Source organism: Pongo pygmaeus, chromosome X (assembly GCF_028885625.2).
Source record: "Pongo pygmaeus isolate AG05252 chromosome X, NHGRI_mPonPyg2-v2.0_pri, whole genome shotgun sequence".
Classification (NCBI taxonomy): domain Eukaryota; kingdom Metazoa; phylum Chordata; class Mammalia; order Primates; family Hominidae; genus Pongo; species Pongo pygmaeus.
This window is the reverse complement of record NC_072396.2, coordinates 75,221,810-75,245,745: the sequence shown is the minus strand read 5'-3', so window position 1 is coordinate 75,245,745 and position 23,936 is coordinate 75,221,810. Positions and strand designations below refer to the sequence as shown.

Below are 23,936 nucleotides of genomic sequence, written 5' to 3'. Positions count from 1 at the left end.
GTTGGGAGAGAAGGTGATGGAAAGGGTGTATTCCTGCCTGGCGATGAGCCAGTGCCCATAGGGTGGCTGTTTAGGCTGGGTAGTTGGAGGCTTCGTCTGGGAGGCAGGAAAGCGTGGATAGGCCGCCAGGCCAGGCACCTGCTGTGCAGGGCCTATCCCAGTGGGGCCTCAGGGTAGCTCTGCTGGTGAGCAGGGGTGAGCAGCTTCCACTGGGTAAAGTAAGCAGCTGGAGGTCTCCTGTCAGTGGGTGCATGCTGGCTCTCCCAGGTGGGGGATGAGGCAACTCACCATCAATACAAACTCCAGACGCCTGGCAGACTGGGGCCTTGGGTTGGGGGTGGGCTCAGTGGCCTCATCAGAAGAGCGGAAGGTCTGCCCCACAAGTCTGGCCTCCGAGTACTGTTCCTCATATTCTTCTGAAAAATAGCACAGTGGAGACACACACTCTAGGGTGCCACAGCCGAGCGCTGGGCCGGGGAAGGGCCAAGAGCCAGGACTCCTGCTCTAGCTGCCAGGCCTGACTTGCATTTTCTTTAGGCTATTTCCAGGTGTTTGAGCCACTGGATTTGGAAATGGAAAAGTGCTTGCTTCCCAGGACCACGAGGGTCGAGGAGAAGAGAAAGTCAATAAATTCACGCTGTGGTGGTTTGGGGACCAAGCCCTTATCTCAATGACCCCCACCTTGAGTGCTCAGTTACGAAAAGAGGCTCAGAATGCAGACACCTTTTGCTACTTTGGACTGCAAGGTCCTCCCTTTGAAGCCCTGCAGCTCTTAAGGTTTTCTGCGACCCTACCAAGGAAACGACCTGTGTGAGGCAAGAAGAGATTTACACCAGGAAGTCCAATCTGGAGTTCTTTCTTGGATGTCAAGAACTTTTACTTGAGCCTTTGTGGGCCGTGTTCCCTGCACCTTAGTCCCGCTGTAAGTGATGTCAGGTCTAGGAGGGCTAAGGTGAAAGAGAGGGAAGGAGGAGGTAACAGCATAAAAGAGGCAGAAGTTCAGCAGCATCATCAGTGAGTAAGGATGCACAAGATTTGAATGGGGTTGATTGAAGTGATGAATTTGATGAATACATGAAGAAAGTGAGAGTAGAGAAGGGACATTCATGCTGTATGTACAGTGAACAAAGACTCAGAATCACAGAGATTTGGGGTTGCTCTTGGGGTTCTTTGGTCGAACGCCTCATTCTGTGCCCAGACTCCCTCCTCAGCAGCCCTTCTAGGTGTTTCTTCAGCCTCAGCGCACACACCTGCAGGGAAGGGGAGCGCCCTCCCTCCCAAGGCAGCTCATTTCTTCCACGGACAGTTGGGGCTGTCAGGTGTGTCAGAAAGTTCTTCCTTATCTGGAGGTGGAATGTGCCTCCTTCTGGGTTTCCACCCACTGGTCCTAATTCTGCCATGGTAGCAACACAGAGCACATCGACTCTTTTTGTGTGTGGCAACTCCTTTGTTATCTGAAAACAAGGCTCATGGTGTCCCTTGGCATCTTGCTTTTCCAAGGTCACCACTGCCCTGGTAGGGGGTGGGGGTTATGGTTGTTATCCTGTTGGTGGCCCATCAGCAGTTTTCTATTCGCCATTAGAGTTAACCTTTATTAGTATAGATAAAGGAGTGCTGACAAGACCTCTTTTCATGCTCAACATCCACTGAGCACCTCTTGGCAGGTGGGGAGGGAATCCAGCCTTGTGCCAGGTGCTTCTGGAAACCTAAGGGTAGCAAGATGTGATTCTTTACATCGAGAATGTCAGGCTTGGTTAGCGGGGACAAAATAGGTGACCTCTGGGTGCTGTGTATTGGGCTTACTTTGGTGAGGCAGTAGCTATCCAGGGGCGGTTATTGCAAGAGCAGAGTGAGTGAAGCCCAGAGTGGGAGATCCTGCAGATGCCCCCTTTGTCTTCTGGTGCCAGGATCCCAAAGGCATGAGCGATGGGGCAAGAGGGGGGCTGGAGGGAATGTAGGCCCACATTGTGGGAGTCTCCCACCCAGCTCTCGGTGAATGGCATGACTTACGGCCCTGCCTCAGCCTCTGTCCTTGTTTCCCCATGGGCTACTGAGCTGAAAAAAGGGGCTGGGGCTGGGGGGAAACAGCCCCGGAAATAGCCTCTTTCAGAATCATTAGGCTGAAGGGTGAAAGCTGGAAACTGCTTTGTCGATTGTTTTTAAACTGTTCTCTCTCTTTATCTTGCTGGTCCCTGTTCTCTTTCTTCTTTGCCTCCCTCCTACCGCTGCGCATCTCGCCTCTGGGCTCCGGCCGGCCGCAGCCCCCCTCCCTCTCGGTACCTTGCAACAGGCTCTGGAGATTGAGCTGCGCCTCGCGAAGCAGCTCCTCTACACTCGGGGGCCTGCCCGAGGAGAGGAACACGTTCACTGGCTGTCGCCATGACGACCTCGAGTGGGCAGTCGCTGTCGCATTTTCCCGACTCGAGTTAGCTGCAGCTAGGGAAGGAGAGAGTCAGTGAGAGGCGCAGGCGAGCTGGAGGGGAGCGGCGCGCGGCGGCCAGTGGGCGCCCGCGGTTCCCCAAGGCCCGCCCTTGCGTGGGGTGGGGGGAGTGCGAGGCTGCGCTTAAAAGGCGGGGAATCGCCAGCCGCAAGATTTTTCCTCGACAGATCCTGCCGCAGTCCGCTCCCTCCCGCTCCGCTCGCCCCTGCCCGCCCGCCCGGTCGCCGCCGCCACCGTGTCGCCCGCATCCTCCGCCTGGCGCCTCCGGGCTCCGTGCCGCCGCCCGCCCTCTCCGGCCCCGGCGACGAGGTAACGCGCCCTGGGCCGAGCCGCCGGGCCCTCCGCCCAGAGCGCCGCCCTCCGAGCTCGCCCCGGTGGGTGTGGCCCGGCCTGTCCCGCGCCCCGCCGCCGCACTTCGGTCCCTCCCGCGCCCCGCCGCCGCATTTCGGCCTCCTCCGGCCGCCCGTAGCTCCAGTTCCCCTTTCCCCACTACGAAGCCCCAGGGCCCCTGGGCTTGTCGAGATGTCTGAGGCGTCAGGAAATCTCAACAGCCTCCGCATGGCGAATGTGGCCCTGCGCGAAGAATTAAATGCCCTTCGCGGGGAGAATGCCAATTTGGGCCTCCAGCTCGGGAGAGCCCTGGCCGAGGTTAATTCCTTGCGGGGCAATGTCTCCAGCTACATCCGCTGGCCAGTACCCATAGTGCCCGTCCTTGCGGAGGAGAACTTGGAGTTCGCGCTCAGTGAGATCGAAGCCATTCCCGGGGGAGAACTGCCCTTCTTGTGCCGGCCTCCGCCACGCGCGGAGCCCGACTGTATCTCGGATGATCTTTTGATTAACGTGATCCAGGATCGCAGCACCCCCGACGGGCCCGCTGATCCCCCTCTGCTGCCCATCCCGCCCCCGCCGGCGCTGCCTCCGCCCGCGTCAAAGGAACCGCCCCCGCAACCCTCTCTGCCACCGCTGGAGCGGCCTGAGATAGAGCCCTTTTCAGGAGACCCAGTCTACCTGGCTGAATTCCTGATGCAGCTAGAGACCTTCATAGCCGACCATGAGGATCATTTCCCCGGGGGCGCCGAGCGGGTGGCCTTTCTGATCTCCTTTTTCACTGGCGAAGCCAAGGACTGGGCCATCTCGGTCACCCAGGAAGGAAGCCCCTTGCATGTCAACTTCCCGCGCTTCCTGGATGAAATCCGTAAGGAATTCTGTGGCCCCATCCCCCAACGTGTGGCTAAAAAGGCCATTCGCAAGCTCAAGCAGGGCCACTGTACCCTCGGCAGCTATGCAGATGCTTTTCAGTTCCTGGCTCAATTCTTATCTTGGGATGACTGCCGCCTCCAAAACCAATTCCTCAAAGGCCTGTCGGAATTCTTCCGCAAAGAGCTCTTATGGTCAACAGAAATGGCCGACCTGGATGAGCTGATTCTCGAATGTGTGGAGATAGAAAGAAAAGTGCGCGTTCCCAAGCCTATCCCGCTCCCTGGAGTTCGAAATATCATCTTCCCTTTTGCTCCGAGTCTCAATGAGGAAGAAAGTGAAGATGAAGAGTACTACAGTGAAGATGAAGACCAAGAGGCACGCAGGCACAGGCTTCACCCCAAGGACCAGAGGAAGCGCATGTGGGCTTTTCAGCAAGAGATGAAGGAAAAGGAGGAGGAGGAGATGAAGGAGGAGGAAGAAATGAAGAAGAAGGAAGAGAAGGAGAAGGAGGAGGAGGAAGAGGAAATGAAACAGAAAGAGGAGGAGGAGGAGGAGATAAGGAACAAGAATGAGGAGGAAGGAGAGAGTAAGGATGAAGAAGATGAAGATGAGGATAGGGGCCAGAAACCAGAGCGAGAGCCGCAGCAGGATCCAGGGACTGAGGAGACCTACGGTGAGGTGGAGGAGGAGCCACTGGATGAGGCCCAAGATGATGACCTAGATGAGCTGATGGAGATGGAGTCGACCTTTGTTCAAGCATCATCCCAGACTTCTGGCCCCGCAAGTGGTTACCACCCTGAAAACTTCCTGGGTGCATCGCCTCCCATAATACAGCCTAGCAGACGGAGGAACCAGAATCGAGTCCCACTTCTGGAAGGCCTTCCAGGCACCAATTCACCATTCTACAGCTCCCCCCAACTGATTCGCCGCACAGGTCGTTTAGGGCAACGCCAAGTTCGAAGACGCCCCCCTGTGCTTTTCCGCCTCACTCCGAGACAGGGGGGCCACCGAGCTGCTCGTGGCCGAATTCGAGTGTGAGTGCTGGGGCCAGATGGCCACCCAGAACACACCCTTCTTTTGCATCCCCCGCCCCTGCTATTGCTGCCATACCTGCCCCATTTGCTGACCAGGACTTCAGGGAGTTTCAGACCTGCAGAACCTGAAGAAGACCTGCAGAATTCCAGACCATCTTGCAACCATGACCAGAGAGCGACGTGTGCCCAACCAGGGCCACCTGGGAAAGGAGGGATCAGCAATAGCTGCCCTCTTGGCATGTACTCTGCTCAGTCCGGCCACGAGCTGGAGAGCCAGTTTCTGGGCCTGTTCCCATAAATGAACTGGTCACCCTCTTGTATTTCCCCTCTGGTTGTTCCTAACCCTCACCTCTCCTGCATTTCTTCACCCTATGTTCTACAGTTTTATTCTCTGACTGACCCACCAGGACTTCACCCAATGCCTCACTGATCTGCCCCAATGAGCAAGAGGACAGGCTACGCTGAACTCCTAAAGCCACTGAGGCCAGTTGCTAGATATAATCGATGGTGAGCAGGATGGTATCCAGAAATGTCCCTAGAAGCCTACACTCATTTCATGCCACACCTCCAGCAGAGGGCCTGGAAGAGGACCCGACATCTAGCCCAGTGAGAGTGTGCAAAGCCACGTGTCAAATGGACAACTTGACCGAGATTTGCCCTTGACTGACTGTGCAGGCTGGTTCCACTTACAGCACTTGAGTTTACCTTTGCACAGATTCCTGTATCAGGGCTCTTGGACTGACTTGCCACATCTGGAGCCCTTTCCTCTCACCACATTGCCCTCCTGGGCACCCCTGGTGGACAGCGCCCAACATTGCAGGCTCCACCACTTTCCTTGATGTTGCCTAAAGGGTAGCCAGTTAGGGTTCTGGAGAGGAGAAGGAGGAAGAAGAGGAGGAGGAGAAAGAAGCAGCAACAATCATTCTGCCATTGTAAAGAGTGACTCTTTCCTTAGGGATGGTGGTCTTCTCCCCTTGCCAGGCCTTGGACTGCAGCCCCCAGTCAAAGGTCTTTGCAGGACACTTTCTATCCTTGGAGTTGCAGAGGAGGCCTGATTGGCCATTCCTTCTGGGACAGACAGAGAGAGGGCCCATGGCCTGCTCTGAGCTCCCTTCAATTTCAAGGAACCCTTAGTTCTGAGAGGAGAGAGGAAGGCTGCACCCACCGTGGCCTCACAGCTGGGACCCCTTCATGACTCTGACATGGGGGCCAACCCCTGGCCTGCTGCTGTGCTTCAGTGACACAGTAAAGCTTAAGAGGGTGGCTGCCTCCTAGGAACTTCTGGGACTTCTAGGTACAAACTCAGGTGCCCTTATAAAGAGACCCACTGCTTGCCTTGAGTCCGGAAAGTACTGCTTCTGCAGTGAAAAACACACACTTACTATGTCAGTTTTGGCCATAAAATGCCAGCCAAATCCACTGCTGGCCTGAACTGCCCCTGGACACTGGACTTTCTGCACAGTGACTGGCAGCAGAGCAAGTGCAGCCAGGGTTTGTGGCCAAAGGGAAGAAAGCAGAGTAAATTCAACCTCTGTTCCTCATGGGAGTCTGACCAATAACCTCAGGCCGACCTTAGGATCTTGGGCCTGGAGGCAAGAGGAAAGAGCTGGAGGAAGAGGAGTCGCAGAGAAACCCAGTCCTCTGACTGGTTTCTGGTGAGGTCTCTATTCATCAGTGGGAGGTAAGATGCCCTTTTCATTAGCGCTTTTGTTTCTCAGCCTGGGGATCAGTGGATTTGGGTTCCTATAACCGGTTGCTACCTTTTAAAAAGGTCCCCTCTCTCCAAAGAGAAAAGTAATACATAATCATTAAAGAAAGTTTGGAAAACAGAGAAAACTATGAGGACAAAAAACCCCCCAGCCATTCAGAGTCCCACCACACAGAGGCAAGCACTATTAACACTTTGCTGCCTTCCTTTCTAGTGTGTTCTTGCTATGTCTTGTCAAAGCTGAGATCACCCTGCCAGTTCTTGATCAGCAGGATTTAAAATGGCTGCCACCTGTGCAGTCATGCATACTGAATAATTCATTTAAGCATTCTCCTAATTTGTTGGACCTTTCAATTGTCTGGTTTTCCCCATCCCCACCAGGGCAGGAGTAAACAACTTTGTAAAGAAAATTTTGTCTGTTTTTCAGCTGATTTTATCTGATTTCCTCAAGAGTGCATTCCAGAAGGGGACCTGCTATTCTTCGAGGGGACCTGCTATTCTTCGAGGCGGTGGACCCTGTTTGCTGATGGTTGACACTCTGGCCCTGCTGCCCCATGTCCCTGTGGAGAAGTGTGAAGGACGGGTGGCTTAAACCCACACTTCCAGGGACCCTTCAACACAGGTCCTGCCTGTTCCCATGGTGCTTCTCACCCCGAACCCTCAGAGCCACAGCCAGGGACAGAGCAGATGAGCAGTGAGCTGGTTTCCACCCTCTGGGGCAGGAGGCGCTTGGGCTTCCCTTTGACCCTCTTCCTTCCTTTCCCAGATCTTCAATATTGGTTGTGATGTAACAGCCATAAGAGCTGTAAGAGGAACTGTGGGCTTTTGGAGCTTTCTTGGGTTGAAAGGGGTGGGGGGAGGGGATGCATGCAGGGGTATGAAGGCAGCCCAAGGTCTCCCAGAGGCTCGGGAGGAAACCCTTTTGGAATACATGTGTTATTGTTGCATTACTGTGTTGTGAAGATAAGAAGCTGCTCTGTATGCTAAAGCTTTCTCTCCTCAATAAAAGTATAAAGGGTGTGTAAAGATTGTGCCTCTTTGTTATTGAGCAAGCATAGATGGGTACAGAGTAGGCATCGGGTGCTTCCAAGGTCCCCTGCCGGAGTCAACCCTACCCTGAAGTCTTGAAATCCTTAGACAAGGAAACCAAGGGCCGGTGAGGCTCAAGGGACCTGCCTACAGTTCTGTGCATTTGTGGATGGCAGAAATTGTTGGGAGGGAAGTGGAAGCACTGGGCATCTTGAAAAATAGCATTCGTTCTCCCGGGGACTATGGGTGGCCCAGCCCTACAGGCACGCATGGGCACGCATGGGACTTTGAGTGAAGGAAGAGAAAGAGGCCAGGTTGGCTGGGGAGGGCCCTTCCGCTTTTTGGCACTAGGTGGCGCTATGGGACACCAGTGAGTTAGCTGGTGAAGATGAATCACAAGTCCCCAGAGCAGTCCATGTAAGAGGCCCTCCAAGCAAGATCTCATGGCTCCTCACGGACTGTGGGGTCAGAAGAAACTGAATCCCATTCTGGGATTTGCCCAAATTTCCCAGCATGAATTGGACTTTTTTTTTTTTTTTCCAAGGGAAGTGGGTGGGAACATTCATTAAGCCTCTGCTGCTTTTGAGTGCTGTGCCAGGCACTTCACATCTGTTATCTTATTTCATTCTGATAATGATATCCTGGGGGGAAAGAACTAACTACCCTTACCCTCATCTTAAAGATGAGGACACCAAGGCTTAGAGAGAAGTCACTGGCTCAAGGTTCACAGCTAGTGAGTGGCTCTGTCACAGCCCTGCAGCTGCCCATTAGCTCTGGGGACACTTAGCACCTCTCTGCCCCCACTCCGCTGGCCCTGCTAACAGGCCAGGCTGGTCTCCTAGTTCTGCCCTGTCCTACCCCCCCACCTCCAGCCTGCAGGATTCCCATGGGGGAAACAAACCCTGGTTTCAGAGGCACATTTGCTTTGTCCCTTTAAGAGGAAGGGAGGGAGGGAGGAAACCATGGTATTTCTGACCATGTGTCAGGCACTTTCGCCAACATCATTTCATTTTATCTCCACAATTAAGTGAGGCAGGTGATGCTGTCTCCTTTTAGAGCTGAGGGACCTGAATCTCAGCGATATTAGGTCATATGGGGGACTCCAGGTCTTCGTGACTCCCAAACCCATATACATTCTTAACTCAAATACACCGTGCTTGCTATCTCCCAGGAGAGACTCCTGACAAGCTGAAAGTCTCAACCTGTCTGGATTCTGGGTCTTTGCCAAAGCAACGAAGCACGCATCAGGTGCACGATCTCTGGAAGCTCTGGGGGAACCAGCCAGGTGGCAGTTCTGAGTATGTGGTTGACTGCCCCTTCTAGGGAGGAACAGGGTTATGGGGTCGTGGACTTCATCAGTGAGCACTGGGACTCCCCGGTACTCTTCAGGGGGCCTGACAAGGTCTCCAGAACCCAGGGGATTTCTTATGACATCACAAGTAGTGATAGGTGAGCCCAGATTGTGTTATGGCCAGAGAAGGTGGAAAAAAAAGAGAAACAGAGTCAGCCGTGCCCCAACCCTAAAGCTGGAAGCACTGTGGGAATGGGGAAAAGAACCCTGGATTCCAGTCCAGCCTTGCCGCTGACTCTATATGGGCTCTGGCATGAGTCTCATCCCCTCTCGGGCCATGGTTTCTTGATCTGTCTAGTCACTGTTGAGTCCCTGGGGCCCAGCACACTACTTGATACACAGTAGAATCTCAATCCTAGTTTGGTACATAAATGAAGAAGTGAGTGAATAAATGGGCCACTGGATGGAGACCTAGAGGCAGCCTGCTAAGGGCATCTGCAGGTGATACAAAGCTTGGAGGACTAGAAGATCTCCTCTAAAAGGGAATGAGGGGCCAAAAAACTCTCCCTAACCTGGAAGGATGCACTGAAATGACCTTTACTAGGGGCTCATCTGAGATCCTGCAGTCAGGTTCAGAAAAGCAACTTCAAAAGCCTAAGTGGGGGAGATGTGGCTTAGAAGAAGCTTGTGAAAATGAAAATCTGAGGATGTGAATTGACAGGAGATTGGTCAGAATCATAGACTGACCTGGCTGTCAGATGCGCCAATGCTTTCCTGGGCTGCTGCAATAGCAGTGTGGAATCCTTGAGATGGGCAGGGCCCACCTGGGGCCCTGGCTGCCCTGTGGAAGGGGACAAAGTTGCACCTCACAGAAGCCCTTTGGCTTGCCAGGAGTAAGAAAACATCAGAATAAAAGGAAGGAAGGAAGGAAGGAAGGAAGACAGTAGAAGGGTGACAAGGATGGCGAGGGTCCTAAAAACCCTCTCCTGGGCTGAGCGATGGAGGAAGGCAAGGAAAATCTTGCTGCCTGTGAAACAACTGTGACTTCCCCACGTTCATTCTGTAAGTGAGGAAACCAATCAGGCAAGTGGCTTGAGGTCACTTGCCCTGTTTGCCGAGTTTGACTGTGAACCCCAGCAGTTTGACATCCAGAGCCCATGCTCTTACCTGTACTCCCCACCTGCACCCACGCCGTTGGAAACAAAATCTCCAGGAATGTCTACATCTAGAAAGCTCCCTGGGTAATTCTAACATCCAACACAGCCCAGCCTAGAGCAGCATAGAGCTTTGGGAACTAACTAGCCCGTGTGACATTTAATGGCCAGTTTGGTTCTGAGCCTTCCCCTAGAGCTCCCTGGAGCAAGAACCGACCCACAGATCCAGTTCTAGCACAAAGTAAGTGATCAAGAAACATAGCATGCGTGACAATCCCTCAGCAGGTACCATGGTCTGATGTGAGCTTGCCCCTCCTGGATACCTGCCTCAGACAGCAGGTGACACCCATTTGAGAGAGATGTGCCACAAGGTCAGTGCAGAATTCTGCCCCCGAGAAACCAGGTCCATAGGAGCCAAAGCCTGTGCCCTTGACAACCAGGAGTGGCTCCTGAGGGTGGGGGTGGACTCTTCCAGGGGATCAGGACAGGCATTAATCAGGCAAGAGACCACCCCTTTAATGGGAGGTGGGGAGTGGGCTCCACCTCCGGCCAGCACTTCCTGTATCCTGCCCAGACTGGGGAAAGCTCGGCAGGCCACTTCTCCCCAGGGACTCTAAAGACAGAAACACAAATACCAGGGCTCTCGGTTGCCCTGGTAACAGCGGGACCTACTTGGAAGAAAACAGTTTCTTAAAGGCTTAGGAGGGTGGATATTTCCTTTGACAGAGAGCAGGCCCTGACCTGTTCCCTGTGTCCCCTCTCCCCTTCCTGCCTGCCACACATCGGGTAGAGCAGGGCCCCTCGCCTCAGCAACTCTCCTGATGGGGGATGGGGGTGGTGTGTTTGTGTGGGAAAGTAGGGCCCGGGCTTTTTATTCTGCTCTTGCAGTGGGCTGTTCAAGTGAGAAAGAGGCTAAAATGGAAGATATCAGCAGGTGAACTCATGGCGAAGGTCCCCTGGCCTGGGGAAGCCTTGCCTTGTAGGATCTCCTCACATGACCAAGCTGGAGAAGGGAGGGTGCCTCCAGCGACTGTGGTCTCCTTCACCTCTTGCATCATACAGATGAGGCCTGTTGGCTATGAGGCTTGCCAGAAAGAGTGTCCCCAAATTGATGACCTCTCCACCCACAGTTCAGCCCTTCCCCCTCTCTCACCTGAGCTACTGAAGCAGGCTCTAGTCTCTACCTGTTCTAATAGGTCCATCTTCAACATGCCTGGGGGTGGGGGCCGTGGGCCTTTGAATTCACACACCTGGCCTTGCTGCTCCTGTACAAAACCCCTCAATGGCTCTCCTTCCTCGTGGGAAGACTTGTAGACTTGCTTTTGGCATTTTCTTCCCTATCTGCTCATTAATTATCTATGCCATCTCATCTGCCTATGCTATCCTTCTTTCCTCTTCTACTTAGCACAAATTCCAGACATCTTGAATTACTTCCTGCTTTTCTGTACATACCAGGCCCTTGCATGCCTCTGGGCCTTTGCACACTCCATTCCCTCTCCCTTAAAAATTCATGAACACTCCTGGCCTCACTCCAACTGGCAATCTTCTCCTCAGTTCCAAGACCACTTCCTCCGCGAAACTGCCTCCACTCCCCAGACAAGCCCCTGCCCTTCTGAGTTCCCCTCAGGCCCTCTAACCCCGACCCCACTGGCCTGTGAGGCTTGAGATCCACTTGGGAGCAGAGGCTGGTCCATGACTCCAAAGTGAATTTGTTACTGCAAGACTGTGGTTCAGTGGGAGAACATGGACTTGTCCTCTTTGCAGATGAAGGCTGCATTGGCAATGGCCTTTGGAAGGAGGACTGGCCCCCTGAGACCTGGCTGAGGGCTGATGGTACGCACGTGGAGCTGGGAGCCCCCCAGATAAGGTTGGAGGTGTGGACAGTAGGGACAAGCAGGGGAGACAAAGCAGGAGCTTGCAGAGTTGCTCCTTCCCAGCGAGCACCCTGTTGATGGCTTCCATTTCTCTGAGGGCCATCACCTCCTCTCAATAGTGTGCTAAAGAGTGACCTCCACTGGGCTTGAGAGTCACACAGACCTGGCTTTGAACCCTGGCTCTGCCACTCCCTTGCTGTGTTCCCTTGACTTGGCCATTTCACTTCTCTAAGCCCCAGTTTCCTTTTTCTGAAAATTGAGATAATAATAGCATATATTAATGAGATGATTGATATAAACCAGCAATAACAACAAAAATAGCTAATAGTGCTTACCGTGTATTGGGCATTAAGTGGTTTACATTTCTTAACCCATTGAATCATCACAACCCTATAAGGTAGGTAGTGTTATTATTCTGCCTTTTGCAGATTAAGAAACTGGCACAGAAAGTTTCTCCTGCCCAGTGTCACAGCACTAACATGCAAGTGCTTTTGACCCCTCCAGTAAGACAGGCAAAGTTCTGTGGATCAGAAGTGAAGCCCATGGAGCAGGACAGTTCCAAGATCCAGGGCAGGGTCTTGATCTTTTTTTAGGTAATGGACCCTTTTGGCAGTTTGGTGAAACCTCCGGACCCCTTCTCAGAATAATGTTTTCACGTGCATAAAATAAAATACATAGAATCACAAAGGCAAACAATCATACCGAAATGGCTAGAAAAATATTTTTTAAATTTTGTGATCTAGTTGTGTTACTACTTTCATAATGCACTAAATCGCAAGATTTAGTGGCAATTCTATAGATTAGAAATGTTGAAGTGGTGATGAACACAAATGATTTTTTGAGATACTTACAACAACAGTAATGTGATATGAAAATATTTGTGATTTCTGTTGGTGATAAAGTCACAGATAACCGCTAATGCTACTGTGGTTTGTCACTTACATTCCTAATTTGAGAAAATGCTAAATTGTTGTTTGAGATTCATGAAGAAAAGATCAAATAATCTTCCCATCCAAGTTTGTAGACCCTCTAAATTCTCTCCACACACCCCTTGGAGGTCCATGGAGCTCAAGTTAAGAAGCCCTGCCCTAGGGTGTCAGAGAAAAGACAATGGCAGTGCTGTCAGTTACGGGGACAAGCTGGGGGCTGGAAGAAAGACAAGTGTGTGGTTTCTTTTTCAAGAACTGTTTACAGAAATTGTGAAGTCTGGCAGCTCCCTCTTCCTCTTGGTCCTGAGTCAGCAGCCCAGGGTGGGGCTGAGGCGGTCACACTTGGTTTGAGTTTCAAGCTAACCACATACTCATCCCAAAGAGTTGATTTGTTGCCATTTCCTTACCATGGAAATGTTGGTGGGCTTTGCTCCATTTTAAAATGGGGACCTGCTTGCACACACAGATTTTTCATTAGTCTGGAAATAATCTTTAAGTGGACATGTGGCTCTAAGACATCTTCTGAACTAATGAATGCTTCCACACTAGCACCCTAGCCAGGCTTAGGGCTTGCAGAGGGAAGGGGAAAGATGACCAACTGGGCCAGGGACCCCAAAACACTAGCCAGGATCAGCACTTGCCCAAAATCCCCAATTCTTTTTCCTGACTTCCTGACTTTACCGTCTGTCAGCTGAGTCCCTGCCAAATAGGGAAGCACAGTCCTGGGCGCCGTGACCAAGGAGACATATGGTCCGAACAGCAGTAGGCCTCTGCTTTTCTAACTTGCCTCTGTTCCCATTCAAGACTCAAAGCGAGTGGCACCCATGAAGAGCAGGCCCCAGGCGTATCCACAATGCCTTGCGTGGGGGTCCCGGCTAGCCAGGGCCTCCTGCTTTCTGCTCTTCCCCAGGCCCTCATATTTAGTCAGAAATGAGCAACACTTGGCTGATGGCCATATACTAAAAGGGCTGCAGCTTAATTTCCACAGTGAGAGGGTAGAATTTTGACAGCCTTATGCACCATAGCCACTGGCTAATAAAGAAGCTGCTTCAGAATGAATCTGCCTCAGTTAGCTGAGGAGACATAACAATATGCTTTGGAGGTTCAGGCTGAGAGCTCCACATGCAGGAGTGTAGAAAAGACTCATTTTCCTGACTGTAAAAGACATATATGTATGTTCTTAGGTTGGCCAAGGCTCTCAAGTATAGGCAGAAGGAGGCGGAGGGCCAAACGGGAATTCAAAAGAAATTTGGTTAGCTAGATTGACCAAGAATCAAAGAGAGAAGACCCCAATTACAAAAATCAGAAGTAAATGAGGGGACATTACAATCACCCTTACAGAAACAAAAGGGATTATAAAGGAATACTATGAACAACTGTATGACACTAAATTAGACAACTTAGATGAAATGCTTAAATTCCTAGAAAGACACAAACTATTGAAGATGGCTGGACAAGAAATCAAAACCCCAAATAGACAAATAACAAGCAAAGAGTTTGAATTAGTAGTGATCAAAACTGCTGACAAAGAAAAGCCCAGACATAAATGACTTCACTGGTGAATTCTTCCAAACATTTAAAGAAAAATTAATGCCCATTCTTCACAAACTATATAGAGGAGGTAATACTTCTCAACTCATTCTATGAGGCCTGTATTACCCTGATACCCAAACTAACAAAAACATCATGAAAAAACTACAGACCAATATCTCTTATGAGTATAGATGCAAAACCCCCCAACAAAATATTAGCAAACCAAATCCAGCAGCATATAAAAAGGATCATACATGATGACCAAGTGGGATTTATCCCAGGAATGCAAGATTGTGTTAACATCTGAAAATCAATTAATGTAATACACCATATCGATAGGCTAAAAATTATTTGATAAAATCCAACACTCTTTCATGATTAAAACCCTCAACAAACTAGGAATAGAAGGGAACTTCCATCACCTGACAAAGGGCATCTATAAAAAACCAACACTGGCATCACAGTTAAAGGTGAAATACTAGATGCTTTTCCCCTAAGATCAGGAACAAGACAAGGCTATTCACTTTCCCTACTTCTGTTCAACATTATACTGGAGGTTCTAGCTAGAGCAATCAGACAAGAAAGAGAAATAAAAGGCATATGGATTAGAAGGGAGAAGTAACCCATATTTGCAGAGATGACATAATCTTGTACATAGAAAATCCTAAGAAATCCACTAAAAAACTATTAAAACTAATAATTGTGTTCAACATGGTTGCAAGGCCATGAAATCAATTTAAAAATTGTATTTCTATTTACTTGCAATGAACAACCTGCAATGAACAACCTGCAATGAAATTAAGAAAACAATTCCATTTACAATATCATCAAAAGAATAAAACACCTAACAATAAATTTAACAAACGTGGCGTGAAACTTGTATGCTAAAAACTATGAAACATGATACAAAATTAAAGGTGGAAACAAATGGAAAGACATGTTCATGGATCAAAATACTTAATATTGTTAAGATGGCAATATTCCTCAAATTGATCTACAGATTCAATGCAATCCCTATCAAAATTCCAATTTCTTTGTAGAAATTGACCACCTGATCCTAAAATCCATATGGAAATTAAGGGGACCCAGAACAGTCAAAGCAATCTTTAAAAAGAACAGAGTTGGAGGACTCACACTTCCCAATGTCAAACTTTATACAAAGCTATAGTAATCAAAATAGTGTGTTGCTAACATAAGGATAGACATGTAGATCCATATAGTGGAAAGAAATTGAGAGTCCTGAAATAAATCCATACATATATGGCTGATGGATTTTTGACAAGGGTGCCAATTCCATTCAATGCTGAAAAGAATAGTCTTTTCAGTAAGTGGCGCTGGGACAACTGAATATTCAAATGCCAAAGAATGAAGCTGGAATTCATTCTCATATATATACAAAATTAAACTCAAAATGGATCAAAGACCCACATGTAATGGCTAAAACTATAAAACATAGAAGGAAACACAGGTATAAATCTTTAAGGCATTAGATTAGGCAGTGGTTTCTTAGATATGACATTAGTAGCACAAGTAACATAAGAGAAAAACACAAATTTGACTTCATCAAGATTAAAAACTTTTGTGTCACAAATAATGCCATCAAGAAAGTGTAAAGAAACCAGGCATGGTGGCTCATGCCTGTAATCCTAACACTTTGGGAGGCTGATGTGGGAGGATCACTTGAGGCCAGGAATCTGAAACCAGCCTGATCAACATAGCAAGACCCTGTCTCTACAAGAGGAAGACAAAATTAGCTGGGCATGGTGATGTGCACCTATAGTACCAGCTACTTGGGAGGCTGAGGCAGAGGATTGCTTGAGCCCAAGAGTTCGAGGCTACGGTGAGCCATGATGGTCCCACTGCACTCCAGCCTGGGTGACAGAGACTCTACCTCAAGAAAAAAGCGAAAAGGCAGTCTACAAAATAAGAGAAAATATTTGCACATCATATGTTTGATAAGAGACTTGTGTCCGAACATATAAAAATATCTTACAAATCAAAGGAGAAAGACAAATAATAATCCAAATCAAAAATGGGCAAAGGATCTGAACAGACATTTCTCAAAAGATAGTACTATATACAAATGGGCAACAAGCACATGAAAAGATGCTCGACATCATTAGTTATTAGGGAAATGCTAATAAAAACCACAATGAGATCCCACTTCACACCCACTAGGATGGCTATAATAAAAAAGTCAAACAAATGTTGGTGCGGATGTGGAGGAAGTGGTACCCTTGTGTTAATACATTGCTGGTGGGAATGTAATGTGATGCAACCACTTTGGAAAACAGTTTGGCAGTTCCTCAAAATGTTAAACACAGAGTTACCATTTGGCCCAGCACTTCCACTCCTAGGCATGTACCCAAGATAATTGGAAACATATGTCCACACAAAAACCTGAACATGAATGTTCATAGCTGCATTATTCACCATACCCAACAAGTGGAAGCAATCAAAATGTCCATCAACTGGTGAATGGATAAATAAATAAATAAATAAATAAATAAATAAATAAATAAAATGTGGTCTATCCATACAATGGAATTATCCAGTCACAGAAAGGAATGAAGTACTGACGCATGCTATAACATGGATGGACCTTGAAACATCATGTTATGCGAAAGAAGCCAGTCACAAAAGGCCACATAGTCAGTGATTTGATCCTATGGCATGTCCAGAATAGACAGATCCATTAAGACACAAAGTCGATTAGTGGTTGCCTAGGGCTGGGGAGGGGATTGAGGGGAAATGGGGAGTGACTGATAATGGGTAGAGTTTCTCTCTGGGATGAAAAAATGTTCTAAATGGGTTGTGGTGATGGCTGTGCAACTCTGAATATATTAAAACCCAGTGAATTGTATGCTTCAAATGGATGAATTGTGTGGTTTGCACATGCTTTATGTCTTAATAAAGTTGTTATCAGAAAAGAACCTTGGTAAGTCAGAAACATACCACAATATCATACTCAAGCATCAAAAGAATGGCCACAAAATGTGATCAGGGCAGCTGTGATAAACTTCAGAAATTCTAGTGCATCATACTTGATCGTATAGTTACTATGTATCAACAGATATGCTACCATTTAAAAGTAAACTGATTACTGGGATGCAAAGATATATACTATAGAGACAAGCCCCATACTCAGACCTCAGTAAACTCTTACTAGAGTGTCTTTGTTCCAGTTTAGAAGGGAAAATAGGGCTGAGAGTAGCATGCACAGTTGGAGTTTCAAACTCACCACATGCCCACCCCAATCATCTGACCTGGGTCTTGATCTTGAAATCAGCTCTCCTGGCCCTATGCCAGGATTTCACAGCCCAGTCTGTAGGACCCTGGTACCTATAGATATGTAGGTGGCAAAATGGAGATAAAAACCCACTGACTAGTTGTACTTATCCTTTATAGATGGAGATTTAGTTGGCACTCTCAAAAAATGGTCAGACTTTCCCATAACAGCTAGCCAAGTTTCTCAGCTTCCAAGACCACCCTGGTTCCAGCTGGATTCTTTCTCCCTCCCTGAGGATGAGGGAGACCCCATGAGCACCCCCTAGCTGTCCTCACTGGGGCCAGCCATCCTTGCTACTGTTATTAAGCATCCTCAGGTGGACCACACTCTTGCTCATGTCTCCTCCCTTCTAACCTTGAGGAACCTTGAGCTTGATTTTCTCCAGTGTAACCTGATGAGCCCAGAACCACGCCCCTGCCCCTGAGTCGAGTGGGGATCCACGCATGCAGTCCTTTATCATGAGTCCTCTATAGTAGTCTCTACTTCAACTCTGTCCATTGCTTATCTTGTGATTCAATATGTTTTTCTTGTCCATCTGAATTTATTTAATATTTGGATCTCAAAGATCTATTATATTTAACCACATTTCAAAAGTTTGTGATTAGAGAAAGAAACCATCCATAATTTCACCTTGTTTATATGCATAAGTATTTGTACATAAGTACAATCGCAGTGAAGATAAAATTTTGTGCCATATTTTTTTACTTATCAAATCACAGGAAACTTTATGATCCAGTTAGAATTACTGTCATACTGAGGGAGCAGACAGAAGTCCCAGGCTCCATTATTTCCAACGATAACAGTTGTTAACATTTATATATATATAGCCCTTACTATAGGCATTGCTCTAGGCATTTGACAAATTTAATCTTCATGACAGCCCTATGAAGCAGGTACTATTATTTCCCTCATTTTACAGATGAAGAAATTGAGACACTGAGAGGTTAGATGGCTTGTCCGACATCACAGTTACTATAACCCAGGCTGCCTGGTACTAGAGTTTGCACTCATAACTCCTCTAGGGGGTCTTAAGCTTGAGTGTGTGCATCAGAATGCTTTGGACAGCCTGATAAAACACGAATTGCTGGGCCCCACTCCTAGACATTCAAACTGAGGAGGTCTGGGGAGGGCCCAGGAATTTACATTTCTAACAAGTTCCCAAGGGATACTGCTGGTGCAAAGATCACATTTTGAGAATCACTGCCCTACACTACACTAGTGGCTCACATGTTAGAGATACCTGGAACCCAACACCAGCCCTTACAGTGGCCAGGAAGGGAGCATTCCTTGTCATCTGCTTTCTTATTTCCTTCTGTCACCCTTCCCCCCACAATGGCAGGGCGTCCACTGAGCAGTTGCATATCACAAGGGGGTTGTCTTATCCGTGCCAGCCCCAGACTCAATTAGCTAAATGCAATCCCATCCATTAAAAGGCCTGATAAAATCAGTCCCTGGCTGTCAGGCTGCCCTGGCCACCGCTGAATTAATGCCTGTGCTGTCACTTGCCTGGCGCCTGTAGCCAATTGATCTCATAGGTTAATAAGATTAACTCAGGATTAACTCAGTCAGTCTCCCTGCAGCCTCTCACGCCCCGCGTATCCACCCCCCTCACCAAACTTCAGGAGGTTCAGGATTGTCCTTGGTGGGAGGAAGCTTTGCCGTCCTCCAAAGACAGCAGCTTTTCAGGATAGTAAGGGGCCCTTTAGGTTGCATCAACTGAGTCAATTTGACTTTGTAATCTGCAGGATTGGGACCAGCTCATCTGAAAATTGATTGCCGGACATGTAGAACAAACTGGTTCAGTGTTAACGAGGAGGAACGGATTTGTCCATCTGACCACAACCCAAATTGCTTGAAAATTTGGGCAGCTGTGTTAACAGGGAAAGAAGTTGGGACATGGAGTTGGACAGACCTGGCTTTGAGACTCTGCCTCATTACGACCTCGCTGTGTGTTCCCTCTGAACTTAGCTTTCTATATTAACAAAATGAGGCCAATAATAATTCCACCCTGTCTGCATTCCAGAGCAATTAAAGAATCATAAATTGGCCTATCGCTGCTTCAAAGGTCACTGCCTGAGGAGACAAATCAGGAATGGAGATCACAGCTCAGAGTGGAAAATGAAGCCAGGCTTCTGAGTTCAAAGATGAGTTCTTCCTCTTCCCAAATTCCCCTCATATCTGCCTATTGGCTTGCCTTTATGGAGGTCACCTCTGCCAAACAGTCCTCTTATAGTGGACACCGTGATGTGCCGCCAAGGTTCCACCTCAGGGATAAACAACTTATTCTCTTAAATGTTGGCCAAGCTGTCAGAAGGCATTCTGTTGTTAGCTCTCTTTGGGGATTACTTTGTCCAACGTCACATCTTGCCAGGGTGGCTCCCTCACCTCAACTCAGGGCAGCTCTGTGGGGCTTTCTCAGCTCCAGAGCTTCCCTTTTGGATTGACTGTGGCCTTTGTTGCAGTTTACATTACCCTCTCTGCATAATCCTGCTTCCTCACCCACTTTCCACAGTTGTGGATCCCAAGGGCCCCCTAACAAACTTCCTGCACACTAATCTCTGCCTCAGGGTCGGCTTCCTGGGGCCTCCAATCTCCTCTGGCAGGAAGGGCCCTTTGCAGTTTGAGAGGCTCATTGGCATATGCTCTCCCGTGGGCTCAGGCATGGCTCAGAGGCCTGCTCCAGAGAGGAGGCCGCTGCTACCTTTCCCACTCCCTTTGTTTCCTAATGGCTTCTAGGCAATTCTCTCTTTTAAAAATTGTCATGCTTTTCTGTTATGCTTTCCTTTTTTGTTCTTATTACAAAAGCGAAACATGCTTATCATAGTTAAAAATCAGAACATACAAACAGAAAGAGGAAAAGAACATTCATAATCCTACACACCAGAGGCAACCACGGCTGATACCTTGGGTATATCTTTCCAGAAATTTTCCTATGCCAAAGATGGAATCATACTGTAAACATTGTTTTGTGGTTTACTTCAACTCTCTCTCATTACCACAATAACTATTTTCTGCCAGCCATGTTCAGCCTCCCTATGAGAATGGGAAAGTGAAGACTCAGAAGCCTGTGGGCAGCCAGAGGCCCTAGTCCAGCCCCTCATACAGAAGAGATGTGGAAACTGAGGGTCAGAAAGAGGAAGGACCTCTTCTCAGGCCCCACACTGAGCCAGACGGGGGCTCCTCTCCAGGCACCCAGAGACCATCCAGATCACCTTCTGACCTGGCTCTGAGCCTCTTTCCAAATGTCTGAATTGCCCAACCAGGTTCAAACCAGGAGAGGAGCAGAAAATGGGACTGGCATAAAAGAAATGTAGGAAAATGAAACCAGCCTGTTGATGTCTGTGCCTGGGTCCAGGCCACTTTGCAGGTGTATGGTAGGCGCACCTGACAGCAATAACTTAAGAAATGAGGTTTGCCACATAGCGGTTGCTGAGGGAAGGTGCTAAGTGAGGGTGCCATATAAACTGCATGCTTTTTGCAAGAGGTTGTGGTTCTCCTGTCCAGCCTGCTCCCACTGGATCACCTCTGTAAGTAAGTTCCCTCTAATAAAACCCTATGTCTCGTTTGCTGGCTATGGGTCTCCTCTTCGGCCTCTTGAACCTGGTGCCATCCCTGCTGAAGTCAATAGGGGTCTAGCACAACAGCAGCGTTCAGCATTTGGTCCACAGGGGAGTCAGCAAGCTGTGTACAGAGCACCCCTCACGGCAGGTGGCACCCCTCCTCTTGCCGGCTACTGAGCAACCCCACCTCCCATCTGTTTCCCACACAGCAACCAGAGGAATCATCCTCAAAAGTCACTCAGGGATGAGGCAATGGATTCTTAGATATGACACCAAAAGCACAGACAACAAAAGAAAAAATAAACTGAACTTACATCAAAGTTGAAAACTTCAGCACTTCAAAGGCCACCACCAAGAAAATGAAAAGGCAGCCCACAGAAATGGAGAAAATATTTGCCAATCATGTATCTGTTAAGGAACTTGTATCTAGAATATAATAAAGATCTCTTATAACTCAATAATAAAAAGACAAATAAGGTTTGGGCATGGTAGCTCATGCCTGTAATCCCAGAACTTTGGGAGGCTGAGGTGGGAGGATCGCTTGAGGTCAGGAGTTTGAGACCAGCCTGGCCAACATAGTGAAATGCTGTCTCTACTAAAAATACAAAAATTAGCTGGATGTGGTGGTGTGCACCTGTAATCCCAGCTACTTTGGAGGCTGAGGCAGGAGAATCGCTTGAACCCAGGAGGTGGAGGTTGCAGTAAGCCGAGATCGCGCCTCTGCACTCCAGCCTGGGTAACAGAACGAGACTGCATCTCAAAGAAAAAAAAAGGAATGAAGTTCTGATCCAGGCTACAACATGGATGAACCTTGTAAACATTACACTAAGTGAAAGAAGCCAGCAAAAAAAGGCCCACATTATATGACTCCATTTCTATGATATGTCCAGATTAGGCAAATCCATCAAAACAGAAAGTTGATTAGTGGTCACTAGTGGCTGGGGAGAGGTAGCGGTTGGCAAAAGTGGAAAGTGACTGCTAATGAGAAAAACGTCTCCTTTTTGGCATAATAAAAATGGTCTGGAATTAAATGGTGACAGTTGTGCATATCTGGGAATATTCTAAGAGTCACTGAATTGTATGCATTACATAGGTGAATTGCATGGTATGTGAGTTATATCTCAAGAAAGGTATTAGTAAAGAAAGAAGTAAATCACATCCCGTTGCTCCCCAGCACATCTTCCCATTGCTTCTCATCACACAGGACTAAAATGCAAAGTCCTTACCATAAGGCCTGAATGATCTGGCCTCTGCCCCTCCCTGCTTGCTGGCTCTTTTCTTATCACAGGGGCCTTCTTGCTGCTCCTCAAACATGCCAGGTCCATTCCTACTTCAAGACCTTTGAACTGGCTGTTCTTTCTGCCTGGAACACTCTTTTCCCTGATTTTCACATGGCTTGCTTCCTTCCTTCATTTGGGTCTCTGCTCAAATATCACCTCTTCAGATAGATCCCTGATCTTGCTATGGTGTCCTGATCCTAGTCACCCTAGCCACATCACTCTGCTTACTTTTCTTCATAGCACTTACCACTACTTGAAGCTTTTCTTGGTAAGTGGTTTCATTGATGACTGTCTGTTTGCCCTATCCTGGACTGTAAGCTCCCTGAGGTCAAGGATCTTGTCTGTCTTGGTCACCAGCATATCCACAGTGCTTGGCACATGGCAAGTGGTCATTAAATGCATGTTGAATGAATAAATGAGTGAATCTCACTTCAGCCAACTGTCTTTGCAAGTATCCACTCCTGCTTCTGAGGAGGACTGAGTGTGAGTATGTCAAGGGGTTGTATAGCCCCTCCCTGCTGCTAAAATGCTACTACAGAACTGCTGCTGCTGCTGCTATGGCTGCAATTCTTTAATTTACCTTATACTTACTTACTGTGGGACTTTGGACAAGTCTCTTCACTGAGCTAAGACTCAGTCTATATTTGCAAAACTGAGATAATAATAATGTCTCACGGGGTTGCTATGAGTGTGTCCAGTACTTCTTAGTGCAGTGCCTGGCTCACAGAAGAAGACTCAATAAAGAGTAGCTATTGTTATTATTTAAGCCTCCCACCTCTCCTTAATTCCAGGAATTTGGGACACTCTTTTTGCAGCAGAGTGGAGGACTACTTGCACACCCAGACAGTGCTGGAACTCTGGTCCAGACATCCTCCGCCCAATTAGCTGTCTTTCCCATATAAACCTTTATGGCCTCAGCCTGCATCACTGCAGGCTCGGCCCCTGAGAGCAGCCCCCAGCCACCCTGCACAAGTCCACCCAGGTAGGGTGGCCGGATGCTCAACTGGCCTTCATCCTCCTTTTCTGGGCAGAGTCCGGGGCAGGGAGATGCACTCACAAACTGTTTTCCACTATTCTGAAAATTCTCAGTCCCAAAACATTGCACATAACCTCCATGGCCAAGTTACTTTCCTAATTCCGGTTGCCATAACAACGCGATTTAATGAAGGAGCAATTTTTTTTTCTTAAAATAATTCAACCCGTTTCCATATCAACAGGGGTTTATTTTGGTTCCACATGCAGCAAGGGCTTGGTAGCCCAGCACCTGACAGCACCTTCTGCACTTTGGGAGGAACTTGAATTTCCAGGGGGCCATTTGAGATGTGGGAAAGGGACTGTGGTGGCCGTGTGTGCTGAGGAGGCCATGGCCTCAATAAAGAGAGCAATAAACAGTGTGGGCACCTCAGAAGTTCCTCCTTGGGTTTATTTTTTATTTTTTATTTTTTATTTTTTATTTTAGGTGGGAGGATGGAAGAAACAAGGAGGGGACAAGTCGTTCAGCGTCCTGTCCAAAGTCTAGGGTCTACAGAAACCAACTCCCTGTTGCTGGGCCTCCCTCATGAGACCACAGGCTAGGAGGAGAGTCCCGGGGCTGGGGTTGGGCCTCTTTGTTGGA

General features: G+C 48.4%; 2 protein-coding genes across 4 annotated transcripts in view; one reads left to right on the top strand and one right to left on the bottom strand.

Annotated features, from left to right (window-relative positions):
* Positions 1 to 23,936, bottom strand: part of NHSL2 (NHS like 2) — a 242,756-nt gene that overhangs the window by 18,835 nt on the left and 199,985 nt on the right. Inside the window, exons 3-4 of one of the 3 annotated variants that reach the window (XM_063660747.1) lie at positions 2,281 to 2,436; positions 289 to 416 (exon numbers count right to left, since the gene is read on the bottom strand). The exons of the other annotated variants lie outside the window; for them this stretch is intronic. Of the exons in view, the coding sequence (XP_063516817.1) occupies positions 289 to 416; positions 2,281 to 2,436 (284 nt within the window). The remainder of the gene's footprint in view (positions 1 to 288; positions 417 to 2,280; positions 2,437 to 23,936) is intronic. 3 annotated transcript variants of the gene reach the window in all.
* On the top strand, positions 2,428 to 7,408 carry RTL5 (retrotransposon Gag like 5). The gene is made up of 2 exons (XM_054470820.2): positions 2,428 to 6,355; positions 6,810 to 7,408. Exon 1 carries the CDS (start codon positions 2,963 to 2,965, stop codon positions 4,676 to 4,678), a length of 1,716 nt encoding a protein of 571 aa, XP_054326795.1. The 5' UTR covers positions 2,428 to 2,962; the 3' UTR covers positions 4,679 to 6,355; positions 6,810 to 7,408.

What these genes read in the sequence shown, in the direction of transcription:
- RTL5 (XM_054470820.2), top strand. Translation starts at nt 2,963, where the DNA reads ATGTCTGAGGCGTCAGGAAATCTCAACAGCCTCCGCATGGCGAATGTG.